The sequence below is a fragment of the Cebus imitator genome, unplaced genomic scaffold, assembly GCF_001604975.1.
Source record: "Cebus imitator isolate Cc_AM_T3 unplaced genomic scaffold, Cebus_imitator-1.0 Scaffold281, whole genome shotgun sequence".
NCBI classification, from domain to species: domain Eukaryota; kingdom Metazoa; phylum Chordata; class Mammalia; order Primates; family Cebidae; genus Cebus; species Cebus imitator.
In genome coordinates this window covers 2,785,331-2,802,933 of record NW_016107596.1, presented here as the reverse complement: position 1 = coordinate 2,802,933, position 17,603 = coordinate 2,785,331, and the positions used below count along the sequence as shown (strand labels likewise).

Sequence of the window (17,603 nt, the reverse complement as noted above, 5' to 3'; positions counted from 1 at the left end):
GGTTTCACCATGGCCAGGATGGTCTCCATCTCCTGACCTCATGATCCACATGCCTCAGCCTTCCAACGTGCTGGGATTACAGGCGTGAGCCACTGCGCCCGGCCTAAAACTTAAGCTTTTAAGGAAACTAAAAAGTTTTAGATGCCTGGCTATGTGTGCCTCTCTTACAGGGATTTTAATTTTTTGATTTTTAAGGGAAAAAAATGTTAGTTGCTAGCATCACTGTTGGTATCATTTTTTCCACAGGGCATTTTAGATTATCTAGATAACATATACCCTCAGCAAATACGAAAACTCTTCTATGTTCTCAGCACACTGGCGTTTAGCAAACAGAATGAAGCCAGCAGCCACATCCAGGTAAGGGGCAATATGTTGGGAAAGATTTTGTTATTTTTATTTATTTTTAATTTTTTTTTGTCCAGCTCTTTCATCCAGACTGCAGTGCAGTGGCTTATTGCAACCTCCGCCTCCTGGGTTTAAGCAATTCTCCTTGCCTCAGCCTCCCGAGTAGCTGGGACTGTAAGCACATGCCACCACACCCAGCTAATTTTTGTATTTTTAAACCTCTTTACTTGAAATTTGCTGGACAAAACCAAATAAATGATAGATTTACTAGTCTGTGTAGTAGTGGAAATAGAGGCAATTTTTTATTCTTACCACAAACATTAAGGGCCTACTCTGCCAGGCACTGATAAATTAGATCGATCCTCTGCCCTCAAAAAAAAAAGCTTTGTCTGTTAGGGTAGAGATGGGTCTGTGATCAGCTAATCATGAAACTATTCAGGTTCTGAATGCAGTGGGGGCACATAATTGCCTTGTTTCCTAAGAAACATCTCCATCTAATGTGAACTTCACCTGGGCTTGCTTTTGTTTGTGGACATCATTCACTGACAAAGCCAGGCTGTAATCCCAGCACTTTGGGAGGCCAAAGCAGGCAAATCACGTGTGCCCAGGAGTTTGAGACCAGCCTGGACAACATAGTGACACCTGTCTCTACAAAAAAAATAACACCCAACCTTGCCTCCATGTTTAGATCTGTACCTAAGTATTTTATTCTAGTTCAGTATTTTAGCTGAGCTGTCATCAACATTATGATAATTTTCATATCATTATAGAAATAATAACAATAAAAACTATTATGATTGAATGTCTATCATGTGCCAGGCACTGTTCTAGAAGTTTTTGGTAATTCGTCTCAAATCCTTAAAACAACCGTCCCCATTTCACAGATATAAAAATTAAAACTTGGAGAGATGAAATGACTCGCTAAAGACACAGCGGGGTGGGCGTGGTGGCTCATACCTATAAACCCAGCACTTTGGAAAGCTGAGGTGGGCGGCTCACCTGAGGTCAGGACTTCAAGACCAGTCTGGCCAACATGGTGAAACAAAATTAGCCGGGCGTAGTGGCAGGCACCTATAATCCCAGCTACCCAGGAAGCTGAGGCAGGAGAATTGCTTGAACCCAGGAGGCAGAGGTTGCAGTGAGCAGAGATTTCATCGTTGCATTTTAGCCTGACAAGAGCTAAACTCCGTTCTCAAAAAAAAAAANAAAAAAAAAAAAAAAAAAAAAAAAAAAAAAAAAAAAAAAAAAAAAAAAAAAAAAAAAAAAAAAAAAACAGTAAACTGTAGAACTCTTTATGGTCTAGCTGTATGACTCAATATCCATTCATTCTTTTGCTGTGCCACGCCAGCATTTTCATTTTTCTTCATTGTCTTATTGCAGGATGACATGCACTTGGTGATAAGAAAGCAGCTCTCTAGCACCATATTCAAGTACAAACTCATTGGGATTATTGGTGCTGTCACCATGGCTGGCATAATGGCGGCAGACAGGTACACATGGAGATTCTGACTTCTGTGATTTAAGATCAGTTAATCTTGCTGACTAAGTGTTACATTGCGTAGACATTTTAACAGTAGATGTTACAACTATAAGAGAAATGAGCAAATGTGTTTTGCAACTTTTCCATGTTTCCTTCTAATGGTGACTGTATATGATACCATGTATGTTTTTTGCTGGATTGTGATCCTAGCCATTACAGTCTGTGGGTAAAAACTAAGGATTGCCTAGAGGTAAAATTCTAGAAATCTTTGCATAAAAAGGGAACCCTGATTCTTTTGGAATGCATTTTTCTGTATCTGCTCCTGATATAGGCACTAGACAACTCAGGTGTCTACGTTGCTGTGTCATTTCTGTCTGGAACTTTATACAAAGTTCAGTTTGCAATTCAGTTCATGCTCCTTGGAAATTATTTTCTGAGACATCAGGAGACATCTTTAGAATCCACATTGTGGAATCCTAATTAGGGAAAAGGAGTCAGACTAGCGGGAGCAAAGAAAGCAAAGAGAGAAAATGTATAATTCTGCCTTTTTTCATAGTCCAGGACATGCAGCTTTCCTGTGTCCAACTTATCACCAAGACAACTGCAAGTTAGCTCACTGCAACCTCGGCATTATCAGTACTGCACAAAACCCTCTTCAGCAGATAGCATACCTCATAAATACTATTCTATAAATCCCCAGCAAGCCTTTGTTTCCTTGCACTCAGTTCCTCTATTGCTGGCTGGCCACTGCTTTCTTGCACCGTATTTTCATGCTTTCTCTCTAATAAATCTGCCTTTCTTTACCTACAGCTGTCTTGGTAAATTCTCCCTAGCTCTCCTCCCGCTAGCAGCTCAGATAGTCGTTGTCCTCTGTGACATATTGATGGAAAGAGGTTGCAGAGTGTACTGTTAAGAGCTCATTCACTGAAGCCATACTACTTGCCCGGGGTCAAATTCTGGCTCCATTGTTTATTAGCTAAATTACCTTGGGTAAGTCACTTTATCTCTGCCTTTGTAGACTCACATCTACAGGATAATAATAGTATTTACTTCATAGAGTTGTTGAGAATATTAAAGGGTTAGAGCAATGCCTAGCACATAATATGTACTAAAGAAGCACTTGCTCTAATTATTACTAATTTGCCCTTAAACTATATATATAAGAAAAAAGAAAAGAAAAAAATAGATAACGGTTCTTTGCTGTAGTCTGTTTTGTATGGACAAAATAAATACTCTCCTCTGCCTTCATGCACTTTTATCTTTACCCTACTCCAGAGAAGTCAGAATTCTTAAACTTATTGCCAATTGTTACAAAATATTACATAAGGGAAATTATAATTCTTTGTTTTTAGAAGTGGATCATCTAGTTCAACCCAAGAGAGAGCTAGTCTGAGCGATGAGCAGTGCACTCAGGTGAGTTCTTCTTCTTCTTCTTCTTCTTTTTTTTTTTTTTTTTTTTTTTTTTTTTTTTTTTTTTTTGAGACAGTTTTGCCATGTCGCCTAGACTCTGGAGTGCATGGCAAGATCTCGGCTCACTGCAACCTTGCAACCTCCACCTTCCAGGTTCAAGTGATTCTCCTGCCTCAGCCTCCAGAGTAGCTGTGATTACAGGCACTGACCACCACATCTGGCTAATTTTTTATATTTTTGGTAGAGACGGGGTTTCACCATGTTGGCTAGGCTGGTCTCAAACTCCTGACCTCAAGTGATCCACCTGCCTCAGCATCCCAAAGTGCTGGGATTACAGGCATGAGCCTCGGCGCCCTGCCAAGTTCTTATAATGTAATTGGATATGTTAATGAGTAACTGAGGAATTGCTTCTAGTCACTGTCAGTTCACCAGAAAGTGCTTCTTTTGAAAAAGAAGTTTTCCTGAACTTCTTTTATGTTTATTTATTTATTTTGAGCCAGGATCTCAACTCTGTCGCCCAGGCCGGAGTGCAGTGATGCCTCCTGGGTTCAAGTGTTTCTCCTGCCACAGGTTCCCAAGTAGCTGGGATTATAGGCTTGCGCCACCATGCCCAGCTATTTTTGTATTTTTAGTAGAGACGGAGTTTAACCATATCGGGGTTTCGCCATGCTGGCCAGGCTGGTCTTGAACTCCTGATCTAAGGCAATCTGCCCACTTCAGCCTCCCAAAGTACTGGGATTATAGGCATGAGCCACCTCGCCCAGCCCCATTACATTTATTTCTATATCCATTTAATCTCTCTAATTAAATTATAAAGTCTTAGCAAGGAAGATTTGCCATGTTTATGGAATAACACTTTGGTTGAGCATGGGGACAAATAAGTGTATAGTTGGAAAGTAGGATATAAAGCTAGTTTAGGCAGGGCATGGTGGCTTAGCCTGTAATCCTCGCACTTTGGGAGGGTGAGGCAGGAAGATCACTTGGGGTCAGGAGTTTGAGACCAGCCTGGCTAACATGGTGAAATCCTGTCTCTAATAAAAGTACAAAAAAATTAGCTGGGCATGGTGGCAGGTGCCTGTAGTCCCAACTACTCAGGAGGCTGGGGCAGGAGAATTGCTTGAACCCAGGAAGCATAGATTGCTGTGAGCCAAGATCACCCCACTATACTCCAGCCTGGACAACAGAGCAAGACTCCATCTCAAAAGAAAAAAAGAAAAAGCTAGTTGAGAGAGAAAACAGAGGGCCTTGAATGCAAAGCAATATATTTTTATTTCATTCTTCAGGCAGAGGTATTCCTTCAGGATTTCTTGGCATGGAAATGGTTGAATCAAAGCTTTGCTTTAGAAAAATTAATCTGGCTGCAGTGTCTGACAGATTGAAAAGCGATGATATTGAAAAGAGACATACTGGTCAGGACGTTCAGGAAAACTTCAAGTGAGAAATAGAGCTTTGCCAGTAAAATCAGAAAGTGAGAAACTTAGCCTTGAATGGGGCGAATGGAGTTTAGGAAGGATTGGCAGCCCAAGGTTTAAACCATTCTTCCTCTTTGCTTCAGGTGACCTCCTTGTTGCAGTTGGTTCATTCCTGCAGTGAGCAGTCTCCTCAGGCCTCTGCACTTTACTATGATGAATTTGCCAACCTGATCCAACGAGAAAAGCTGGATCCAAAAGCCCTGGTAAAGCCAATTGTCTTAAAGCAATAAAGCATGAGAGCTGCTTTACTATATTCTTCAAGTCTTTCTCTCTCTCCAGTGCAAAAATAGAGAGATCATCCTGTGAGAGCTCTTCTAAATTCTAATTGGGAAAGGCTATTCTGCCCTACCCTGCCTCAGGGCTCTTCTCTGAGGCCTCCTTCACTTAGTAACAAAAACAATAGTAAAGAAGAGATTGAGGTTGTTAATGATGATGGCTACCATCTGTCTGAGAGCTCTGTTCTATGAGAACAGAGCCAGAGCCTTGTGCAAGTGTTTTTTATGCATTCTCTCTTTTCTGTTTCACAATAATAGTTACTTCCTTTTTAGAAATGAGGGAACTGAGACTTAGGTTAACAGTGATTTATATGGGGCTCTACAGCAAGTACACCCTCCACTGCCTTTTTTGTTTGTTTGCTTCTTGAAGGAATGGGTTGGGCATACCATCTGTAATGATTTCCAAGATGCCTTCGTAGTGGACATCAGTGTTGTTCCGGAAGGGTAGGTATTGTTTACCTGCTGGCTTGATTGTACTGGGGAAGTTACATTCTGTCAGTAGCTGATACAAACTTTAGAATACCCTTGACCTCACCCACAGCTACCCACTCCCACAGGTTCTTTCCTCCCAACCCCAGCACCCCTGCACCCTTAGTTCCAAAATTCCTAAAAGGTTCACTGTTCTTCTGTTTCTAATTTCTCCCCATGATAGTTGTGTTTGAAATTGGTTTGCTCTAGTGGTTTCTCCCATAGCCTTGTGTATTCCTGAGCTGCAGCATCAAATTCTGGTTTTTCTCCACAGTGATTTTCCATTCCCTGTGAAAGCTCTGTACGGACTGGAAGAATACGACACTCAGGATGGGATTGCCATAAACCTCCTGCCGCTGCTGTTCTCTCAGGAGTTTGCAAAAGATGGAGGTCCAGTGACTTCACAAGAATCAGGCCAAAAGTCAGTATAGTTTTTCTTTTCTAAACCTGTTAGTGTTTTGAATGTTCACAGGGAATTCCACAGTTCTTTCATCAATATGTGAGGAACTTGAGTCAAAAAGCTTCTCTGGGGACAAATGGTATTTGGAGAGGTTAGGGAGAATGAGGGAGATTCCTTGTTTTTTTCTGGATCCTTGGCTTGAGATTTATAGTACCTTGTGTGAGCCAACAAATATTCTGAGACTACTTTCTCTTCTGTTTCTTATTCTTTCCCCCCCTTGAACATCCTTGGCTACCCCTGCCTCTCTTAACCTTCTCTTTATCTTATTTCTGGTTCTCCTAACACATGGACTTTCATTCCTCATACCTCTGCCTTCCTACAATTCAGCTCATTATATTTATTTTCTTAATGGAGCATCCATTAAGTTCTGGGTGAATCACTTGAGGCCAGGAGTTCGAGACCAGCCTAGCCAACATGGCGAAACCCCATCTCTACTAAAAATACAAAAATTAGCGGGGCATGGTGGTATCTGCCTATAATCTCAGCTACTCAGGAGGCTGAGGCAGGAAAATTGCTTGAATCCAGAAAGCAGAGGTTGTAGTGAGCTGAGATTGTGCCACTGCACTCCAGCCTGGGTGACAGAGCAAGACTGTCTCAAAAGAAAAAGTTGCACTCCCTATGTGTGTGGAGTAATATACCTACGAAGTGTGGTCTAGAAATTGATTTTTCCTTTTTAGATTGGTGTCTCCACTGTGCCTGGCTCCCTATTTCCGGTTACTGAGACTTTGTGTGGAGAGACAACATAATGGAAGCTTGGAGGAGATTGATGGTCTACTAGGTATAGGATGAAAACATCAGATCTTGCTTCTTTATACTCTTTGGTAAACTTAGGGAAAGGACAGATCAATACATGGTATATGTGGGGAGGAATTTTCTAACTTCAGCAGAGTAGTTTAGCATTGGAATTCCAAAGACAAAATAGTACATACAGAATCCCATTATGTTAACAAATCAATTGTTGCAAAAACTTTCTAATTATGTTTGTTGGTTGCTATATGATATGCAGATATTTTAATCAGATCTTGGCCTTCAAATATGAGTTAAAGGGGAAAGTAAGTAGCAAGGAGAGCTAGCTCTAGAGATAGCTTCCAGATTTTATTGGCTTGAATTAAAGGTAGTTGGAAATGTTTGTTCTCTCTCAGATTGTCCTATATTCCTAACTGACCTGGAGCCTGGAGAGAGGTTGGAGTCCATGTCTTCTAAAGAGCGTTCATTCATGTGTTCTCTCATATTTCTTACTCTCAACTGGTTCCGAGAGGTGAGCAGAGTTAATAAGATGTTTCATTTATTCTCCATAGTTTTTCTCAAAATTATTTTTTTGGTTCCTGCAAGACTCCCTAACAGTCTCCACCAAGCACTAACCCCTGTGTGTTTCTCTGTTATGTCCCACCACCCCCCAATTAGATATACCTCCTTATGTAGCCAAATCAGAAACTTAGAATTCACTTCACATTGCCTATGCTTTATTTTCTCCAAGCCACCTTCTGCCTAGAATGACCTCACCTTCTCCACTGTAAAACTACTGGTCATCCTAGCACAGGCATGTGCTTACTGTTTTGATTTTACTGTGGTGGTAGTTTCCCTCCTATTAGAACATATTTCTGTTTAATGATAATGGCAATGATGGCAACATCTTACATCTCTATCTCACTGCCTTCCCCTTACATATTATTTCAGGAATGTTTGTGCATTTGAATGAGCTTCTTTGATTACCACAGCTCTGTTATGATGTGGGCAGGATAGGTATTGCCCTCAATTTACACATACTGAATTTCAAGTATAGGGCATTCAAAGTCATTAAAAAGTTTTAAGTACTTTCACTATACCAAGTGCTGGACTCATTTTTTTCTGAAGAAATACTTAGAAAGCTTAAAGACTCAGCCAAGGTCACACAGCTAATAAGTAGCAGAATAGAACTTGTTTCATTAAAGTGTGTGCTCTCTGGCTATTCCACCTTGTAACATAACTAGTAATAAGTAAAACTAGGATCTCCTTTTTTTTTTTTTTTTTCAATGTTCTCATAAAGCCCAAAGGCTCTTAAGTCAGCTTGTGGTGGATGCTCCTTTAAATTATTTTATTTTTTTTTTTTTTTTTTTTTTTTGAAGATGGAGTCTTGGCCTGTCACCCACTGCACAATCTTAGCTCTCTGCAACCTCCACCTCCCAGGTTCAAGCAATTCTCGTGCCTCAGCCTCCCGAGTAGCTTGGATTACAGACTTGTGCCACCATATCTGGCTAATTTTTGTATTTTTGGTAGAGATGGGCTTTTGCCATGTTGGCCAAACTAGTCTCTAGCTCCTGGCCTCAAGTGATCCTCCTGCCTCGGCCACCCAAAGTGCTGGGATTACAGGAGTGAGCCACCATGCCTGGCTGAATCTCCTGTTTTTGGCCCAGAGATTTCTTTATACCACCTTGCTGAGGACACTTCTATTACAGACTAAACTCAAAAGATCCTGCTGTTCATAGACATCTCTCAGCTCTGGATTAATAATACAAACAAGGTTAATATCTGAACATTTGGAAGTATAAGAATGTAATTTGTTCTTTGCAGATTGTGAATGCTTTCTGCCAGGAAAGATCACCTGAGATGAAGGGGAAGGTGCTTACCCGGTTAAAGCACATTGTAGAACTGCAAATAATCCTGGAAAAGTACTTGGCAGGTAAGGGAAGTGTCCTATACTCATAGTACTGCTAGGCCAGTAGTGAGGTGATAAAGCACTTAGCTTTCCCTGATACCAGAACCAAACAAAGACACATCACAAAAACAAAACTACAGGCCAGTATCCCTGCTGAATATTGATACAAAAATCCTAACAAAATACTAGCAAGCTTAATTCAGCAACACAATAAAAAGATCAGCGGGGCGTGGTGGTTCATGCCTGTAATCCCAGCACTTTGGGAGGCTAAGGCGGGCAAATCATTTGACGTCAGGTATTTGAGACCAGCCTGGCCAATATGGTGAAACTCCATCTGTATTACAAATACAAAAATTAACCAGGCTTGGTGGTGGACACCTGTAATCCCAGTTACTTGGGAAGCTGAGACAGCAGAATTGCTTGAACCTGGGAGGCAGAGGTTGCAGTGAGCCAAGGTCATACCAGTGCACTCAAAGCCTGGATGACAGAGTGAGGCTCTCAAAAAAAGAAAAAGATCGTTCATCATGACCAAATGGGATGATTTATCCCAGGGATAAATTCAACATACATTCAACATATATTCAACATACATTCAACATAAATTCAACATACAATAATTCAAAGATTATTCAACATATGTAAATCAACGTGATACATCATATCAACAAAATGAAGGACAAAAACCATGTAATATTCAAACTGATGCTTAAAATTTTTTTTATAAAACTCAGCATCCCTTGATCATAAAAAAAAAAAAACTCAAAAAAACTGTATATAGAAGGAACGCACCTCAACACTATAAAAACTGTGTGTGGCAGATCCATAGTTACTATTAAACTGAACAGAGAAAAACTGAAAGCCTTTTCTCTAAGATATGGAACAAAACAAAGATACCCACTTATATAAAACCACTATTATACAACATAGTATTGGAAGTCCTAGCTAGAACAATCAGACAAGAGAAGGAATAAAAGGCATCCAAATAGGAAAGGAAGATATTAAATTATCCTTGTTTGCAGATGGTATGATCTTATATTTGGAAAAGCATAAAGATTCCACCAAGAAACTATTAGATAAATTCAGTAAAATTGCAAGATACAATATCAACATATAAAAATGAGTAGCATTTCTGTATGCCAACAGCTAACAATCTGAAAAATAAATCAAAATAATCCATTTACAATAGCTACAAATAAAATATCTAGAAATAAACTTAACCAAAGAAGTAAAAGATCTCTACAATGAAAACTGAAACATTGATGGAAGAAATTGAAGAACACACACAAAAAAGGAAGATACTTCATGGTCATGGATTAGAATAATAACCCAACACAATCTACAGATTCAAGGCAATCCCTATCAAAATACCAATGATATTCTTCATGGAAATAGAAAAAAAATCCTAAAATTTATACAGAACTACAGAAGACCCGGAATAGCCAAAGTTCCCCAGAGTAAAATGAATGAAACTGGAAGAATCTCATTACCTGACTTCAGATTATACTACAGAGCTGTAGTAACCAAAACAGCATGGTGCTGACATAAAAACAGATGCATAGACCAATGGAACAGAAGAGAGCCCATAAATAAATTCATACATCTACAGTGAACTCATTCTCAGCAAAAGTGTCAAGAATGTACAGTGGGGAAAGACACTCTCTTCAATAAATGGTGTTGGGAAAACTGGGTATCCATATGCAGAAGAATGAAACTAGACCCCTATCTCTTGCTTATGCAAAAATCAAATTGAATTACAGACTTAAATCTAAGACTTCAAATTATGAAACTACTAACGACAATAACATTCAGAAAACTCTTTAGGACATTAGACTGGGCAGAGATTTCTTGAGGAACTGCACAGGCAACCAAAGCAAAAATGGACAAATGGCATCACATTAAGTTAAAAAGTTAAGTTTCAGCTGGGTGTGGTGGGTTATGCCTGTAGTCCCAGCACTTTGGGAGGCCAAGGTGAGTGGATCATCAGATATCAGAAGTTCAAGACCATCCTGGCCAAGGTGGTGAAACCCCATCTCTACTAAAAACAAAAATTAGTCAGGTGTGGTGGCGCACACCTGTAATCATAGCTACTCGGGAGGCTGAGGCAGGAGAATTGCTTGAACCCGGGAGGTAGAGGTTGCAGTGAGCCGAGATCATGCCATTGCACTCCAGCCTGGGCAACAAGAGCAAAACTCCATCTCAAAAAAAAAAAAAGTGGAGTTTCTCTCCTCTGCATAGCAAAGGAACACCAAAGTGAAGCAACAACCCACAGAATGGGAGAAAATATTTGCAAACTCTCTGATAAGGGATTAATAACTGGAATATACAAGTATAGGAAAAACATTTATTCTGATTGAAAAACGGGCAAAAGGCCTGAATAGACATTTCTCAAAAGAAGACATACAAATGGTGGATACATGAAAAGGTGCCCAACATTAGAATGACTTTTATCCAAAAGACAGGCAATAACAGATGCTAGTGAGAATATGGAGAAAAGAAGCTTTGTACACTATTAGTGGGAATGTAAATTAGTATAAGCACTCTGGAGAACAGTTTGGTTCCTCAGAAAACTAAAAATAGAACCACCATATGATCCAGGAATGCCACTGGTAGAAAGGAAATCAGTATACCAAGGAGATATCGGCACTTCATGTTTATTGCAGCACTATTCACAATAGCCAAGTTTTGGAAGCAACCTAAATGTCCATCAGCTGGTGAATGGATAAAATGTACATATACACAATGGAGTACTATTCAGCCATAAAAAGAATGAGATCCTGTTGTCTGCAGCAATACAGATGGAACTGGAGGACACTGTGTTAAGTGAAATAGGCCGGCCGGGCGCGGTGGCTCAAGCCTGTAATCCCAGCACTTTGGGAGGCCGAGGCGGGTGGATCACGAGGTCAAGAGATCAAGACCATCCTGGTCAATATGGTGAAACCCCGTCTCTACTAAAAATACAAAAATTAGCTGGGCATGGTGGCATGTGCCTGTAATCCCAGCTACTCAAGAGGTTGAAGCAGGAGAATTGCCTGAACCCAGGAGGCGGAGGTTGCGGTGAGCCGAGATCGCGCCATTGCACTCCAGCCTGGGTAACGAGTGAAACTCTGTCTCAAAAAAAAAAAAGTGAAATAGGCCAGGCACAACATATTTTCACATATATGGGGGAGCTGAAAATTAAAATAATTAAACTCATGGAGATAGAGTAGAAGGATGGTTACCAGAGGCTGGGAAGGGTAATGGTGACTGGGGACTAGGAGAAATGGGGGTGGTTAATGGGTACAAAAATATAGTTAGATAGAATGAATAAGATCTAGTTCTGTTTTTGTTTTTTTGAAATGGAGTCTCGCTTTGTCACCCAAGGTGGAATGCAGTGGCACAATCTCAGCTTACTGCAACCTCCACTTCCTGGGTTCAAGCAATTCTCCTGCCTCAGACTTCCAAGTAGCTGGGACTAGGGTTGTGCACCACCACACTCAGCTAATTTTTGTACTTTTAGTAGAGACAGGGTTTTATCATGTCGGCCAGGCTGGTCTTAAAGTCCTGACCACAAGTGATCCAACTGCCTCAGCCTCCCAGAGTGCTGGGATCACAGGCATGAGCTAGTGCACCTGGCCAAGATCTAGTTTTTGGTAGCACAACAGGTTGACTACAGTGAACAATTACTTACTATACATTTTAAAATAACTAAAATAGTATAATTGTTGTTAGTAAGACAAAGAAAGGATAAATGCTTGAGGTGATGGATACCCATTTACCCTCATGTGATTATTATGCATTGTATACCTGTATCAAAATATAGCTTATGTACCCCATAAATATATACACCTTTACTTTTTTTTGTTTTGGAGACAGAGTCTCTCTTTGTTGCCCAGGCTAGAGTACGGTGGTGTGATCTTTGCTTACTACAACCTCTGTCTCCTGGGTTCAAGCAATTCTCCTGCCTCAGCCTCCCAACTAGCTGGGATTTCAGGCACCCACCACCACACCCAGCTAATTTTTGTATTTTTGGTAGAGACAGGGTTTCACTACATTGGCCAGGTTAGTCTCGAATTCCTGACCTCAGGTGATCCGTGCACCTCAGCCTCCCAAAGTGCTTGGGATTGCAGTCATGTGCCACCCTACCTGGCCACCATTTAAATTTTAAATGTTTGTTTTAGTCCTTATCTTTTTGGTAGTTATGTATCATTATTTAGAATGGTTTTATGATAATTTATCATAATTAATATGATATTTCTGTGTTATCTCTGGCCAATTTGCTATGCCAAAACAATGTCAGATGACTTGGATATGTCATAAGCATTCAGTCACACTTGATAATTTTGGAAACTAGTTTTTAGCCAATCGAGTGACTGAATTTCAAGTCTAATGGTGGTGTGTAATTGGTACACATTGAGCTTCAGCCTGCTCTCTGTTTCAGTCACCCCAGACTATGTCCCTCCTCTTGGAAACTTTGATGTGGAAACTTTAGATACAACACCTCATACTGGTACTGCTGTTTCAGCAAAAATCAGAAAGAAAGGAAAAATAGGTAAGTGTGTTCTTTTCCTCTTGACTTGTGTCCCTAAATGAGCTGCACTGAATTAGCCTAAAAGTTATGTGTATCATGGCATCAATAATTAGAGCAATTGTATAATTGAACCCACTCTTTATTAGATTTATAAATACACTGTAGTTTAGAGTTATAAAATTATCTCTTCTACCTCTAGGCAGTTTCCAACAGGTTGCTTTCTGAGGGCAATGATATTTGGCAAACATGATTATTAATTACTTGAGTCACTTTTCTCTTTTTAATATAAAAGAAAGGAAACAAAAAGAAGGTGGCAGCAAGACATCCTCCTCTGACACATTTTCAGAAGAGAAAAATGCAGAATGTGACCCTACGCCATCACATAGAGGCCAGCTAAACAAGGTATTGGAATGATGGGTGTTTATGACGTTTGTGACATCCCAGTGTGATTAACAGAAACCCAGCTTTATTCTCTTTATTTTACAAAGAAAAACAGCGAGGCAAAACTTTCTTAGGCCTTAGAATAATCTCCTTAGTAGCAAAGTTTGGATTAGACTCTAGGTCCTTATTCCTGCCACACACTGTTGACTGTCTTTTTTAATTATTCTCTTGACTGTTTCACTCCCTTTTTTGTACCCCAGCAGTACATTGAATTCTCTCTTGAAGTATTTGATTAACAGTAGTGCTCTTTTACTTTACATTTGTAGTGTTTACAGAATGAGTTTCATGAGTTTGTAAAATTGCCTGGACCACATTAATCCCAATTATTTCTGTTTATCAGCTACCATTTATTGTATATCTATTAGGCATAGTTTCTTTAATCCTCCTAAGGGCCCAAGTTTAATATTAATAACACATTTAATAAATGAGGAAACTAAGACCCATGGAGGGCAAGTGACTTGCCTGAAGTCACACAGTTAACAAGTGCTCGAGCTAGGATTTGAAGCCAGATCATTCTGGCCCCTAAGCTCATAGTTTTCTATGTTAGACCTTAATGCCTTGATTTGCTTAATAGATCATTCCTAAAAAGAAACCAGCTAAGGATCTTGATGTGTGACTTGTATCTGCATCTTAAATTAGGTGCTCTGTCTTGGGAATATTTAGGGACTTGGGCTAGAGGAAGTTGTCATAATGAAAATGTAATTTTTTGCATTAAATAAATGCATATTTGCACTTTAAAATTTTTATTAAAATTCGATTAATATATTATTTATTCTCTTTGTTGCTGTGACTTCTCTGCAGGAGATCACAGGGAAGGAAGAAAAGACATCATTGTTATTACATAGTTACCATGCCTTTTTTCGAGAGCTGGACATTGAGGTCTTCTCTATTCTACATTGTGGACTTGTGACCAAATTCATCTTAGATACTGAAATGCACACTGAAGTAAGTGACAGGCTGGGATCGCAAAACTTAATCTTCTTTCAGAGAGTTCCTCAGTTCTATTCTTATTTCAAAAAGAACACTGTGACACTGAGGGGAGAAGTTAGACTGGCTTTACAAGCCTTTGTATGTGAAAGTAACGATGAATAATCATCCTCAGCATACTGGTGTTTATAAGTCATAAGGTTTTTAATAATGTGTTAGACATAAAATATCATGCCAATGGTGTGATACTTATGTTTAGGTTACTACTACTACTGCTGCTAATAAGCTGGCCAGGTGCGGTGACTCACACCTGTGATCCTACCACTTCAGGAGGCCGAGGCAAGGAGATCACGAAGTCAAGAGATGGAGACCATCCTGGCCAACATGGCGATACCCCATCTCTACTAAAAATGCAAAAAAAAATTAGCTGGGTGTGGTGGCGCACACCTGTAATCCCAGATACTCAGGAGGCTAAGGCAGGAGAATCACTTGAACCCAGGAGGCGGAGTTTGCAGTGAGCCAGAATCGTACCACTGCACTCCAGCCTGGTGACAGAGCAAGACTCCGTCTCAAAAAAATCAAATAAAAAATAAGCTACTTTGATTATTTTTGCAGAGGAGCACTCTTCTGGTTTTTAGAGGTCAATTCCCTTTTTCCTTTTTCATGACATTTGTTCAGCATCTGAAAGATGCTTGCTGAGTCCTATTTTGTGTTTGCCACTAATCAAGGCACTTGCAATTCAGTAGTACATAGCGCATGATCCTTGCCTTCAAATAGCTTATAATCTAATCAAAGAAGTAGAAACAGCTAGCAGTACCTTCTTTATTGATGCCGTATTAATGGTCTGAACGAAGGACTAGTGAAACTTTAGTGAGAGAATGATATTTATATTGAAGTTGGGAGTAGAGAACATTTTCACAGAAAAAGTAAACTTTGAGATGGGATTTCATCAGAGTAGAATTTCTCCAGGTTAAGAGAACTTGAAATAGCATTGATTTTTACCTGAAATTTACACAAATGTAGGTACCTTCAGAGCAGAAATAATATCTTTTTTTTTTTTTTTATCTTTCTACATCATCTCGCCCTTAGGAGATTCCACATAAATGTGTATTGAGTGAACAGTTTACAGTGAGACCATATTTCACCCATTCTCCTCCTGGCAGTATAATATAGTTATTACACTGGGATCACTCTGGGATCCTGCCCAGAGTTAATAGTAGCAGACCATTAGAGGAAAAGAAGTATGAAAGAATTATTTAATAAACAGAGAAAAGTGAAATTCCCTTGAATTCGTCTTTTTTTTTTTTTTTTTAAACCCTGCAGGTGACTTTCAAACTCATTTTTTTAATCACAGGATATTTAGGAAATGCATCTTAGATCCACAGTTGGAAAGGTATACAGAGGAATAGAGAAAAAGTATGTCTTCTAGGCCGGGCGCGGTGGCTCACGCCTGTAATCCCAGCACTTTGGGAGGCCAAGGCGGGTGGATCACGAGGTCAAGAGATCGAGACCATCCTGGTCAACATGGTGAAGCTCCATCTCTAGTAAAATTACAAAATTAGCCGGGCGCGGTGGCTCACGCCTGTAATCCCAGCACTTTGGGAGGCCGAGGCGGGTGGATCACGAGGTCAAGAGATCGAGACCATCCTGGTCAACACGGTGAAACCCCGTCTCTACTAAAAATACAAAAAATTAGCTGGGCATGGTGGCGCGTGCCTGTAATCCCAACTACTCAGGAGGCTGAGGCAGGGGAATTGCCTGAACCCAGGAGGCGGAGGTTGCGGTGAGCCGAGATCGCACCATTGCACTCCAGCCTGGGTAACAAGAGCGAAACTCCGTCTCAAAAAAAAAAAAAAAAAAGTATGTCTTCTAAAGTATACTGTCTTGAATTCCTATTTTATTATTCTGAATATTTATTTTGGACATGCTTGACTTTATTATATAACAGAGCATAATAGCTCTTCTTTATATGAGATGGATGAAATTTCCTCCTTTTTCTCTTTTTAATTTTTAGAGACAGTCTTGCTCTGTCACCCAGGCTGGAGTGCAGTGCCAAGACCATAGCCCACTGCAACCTTGAACTCCTGGGTTCAAGGATCAAGTGATCCTTCCGTTTCAGCCTTCCAAGTATCTAGGGCCACTGGCATGCCCCACTACACCTGGCTAGTTATTTTGTTTGTCTGTTTGAGATGGAGTCTTGCTCTGTTGGTCAGGCTGGAGTGCAGTGGTGCGATCTCAGCTCACTGCAGCCTCTGCCTCCCGAGCTCAAGCAATTCTCCTGCCTCAGCCTCCCAAGTAGCTGGGATTACAGGTGTCCACTACCACACCTGGATAGTTTTTGTATTTTTAGTAGAAAGGGGATTTTGCCATATTGGCCAGCTGGTCTCAGACTCCTGACCTCTAGTGGTCCTGCCTTGACTTCCCAAAGTACTGGGATTACAAGCATGAGCCACTGCACACCGCCATTTTTTTTGTTGTTTTTGCTTTTGTTTTAATAGAGACAGAGAGGTCTTGCTGTGTTGCTTAGGCTGGTCTTGAACTCCTGGCCTCCCAAATTACTGGAATTACAACATGAGTGACTTCAGACCTTTTTTGTTAAAAGTCAGATTCTTGGCCAGGCATGGTGGCTAACACCTGTCATCCCAGCACTTTGGAAGGCCAAGGCAGGAGAATCACTTGAGCCCAGGAATTCGAAACCAGCCTAGGTAACATAGTGAGACCTGTCTCTACAGAAAGTAAAAAAAAAAAAGTAGCCATGTGTGGCAACACATACCTGTGATCCCCAGCTGGGTAGCTGAGGTGGGACCATCACTTGATCCCAGGAGGTTGAGGCTGCAGTGAGCTGTGAACACAATATTGCACTCCAGCCTGAGAACAGAGCGAGACCCTGTCTCAAAAATAAGTAAATAAATAAATACAAATCAATTTACTTACCCAGCCGGGCACAGTGGCTCACGCCTGTAATCACAGCACTTTGGGAGGCCAAGACAGGCAGATCACCTGAGGTCAGGAGTTCGAGACCAGCCTGACCAACATGGTAAAACCCATCTCTACTAAAAATACAAAAATTAGCCAGGCATGGTGGTGGGCACCTGTAATCCCAGCTACTCGGGAGGCTGAGGCAGGAGACTTGCTTGAACCTAGGAGGCAGAGGTTGTAGTAAGCCAAGATCGTACCACTACC

The 17,603-nt window shown here is 40.6% G+C and overlaps 1 protein-coding gene across 1 annotated transcript in view; it reads left to right on the top strand.

Moving 5' to 3' along the window:
- Positions 1–17,603, top strand: part of FANCD2 (FA complementation group D2) — a 65,735-nt gene that overhangs the window by 23,356 nt on the left and 24,776 nt on the right. The window contains 12 exon segments of the mRNA XM_037728855.1: positions 247–357; positions 1,726–1,835; positions 3,178–3,238; positions 4,791–4,910; positions 5,353–5,426; positions 5,725–5,871; positions 6,588–6,688; positions 7,053–7,168; positions 8,461–8,569; positions 12,963–13,073; positions 13,345–13,454; positions 14,295–14,438. Coding sequence (XP_037584783.1) covers positions 247–357; positions 1,726–1,835; positions 3,178–3,238; positions 4,791–4,910; positions 5,353–5,426; positions 5,725–5,871; positions 6,588–6,688; positions 7,053–7,168; positions 8,461–8,569; positions 12,963–13,073; positions 13,345–13,454; positions 14,295–14,438 — 1,314 coding nt within the window.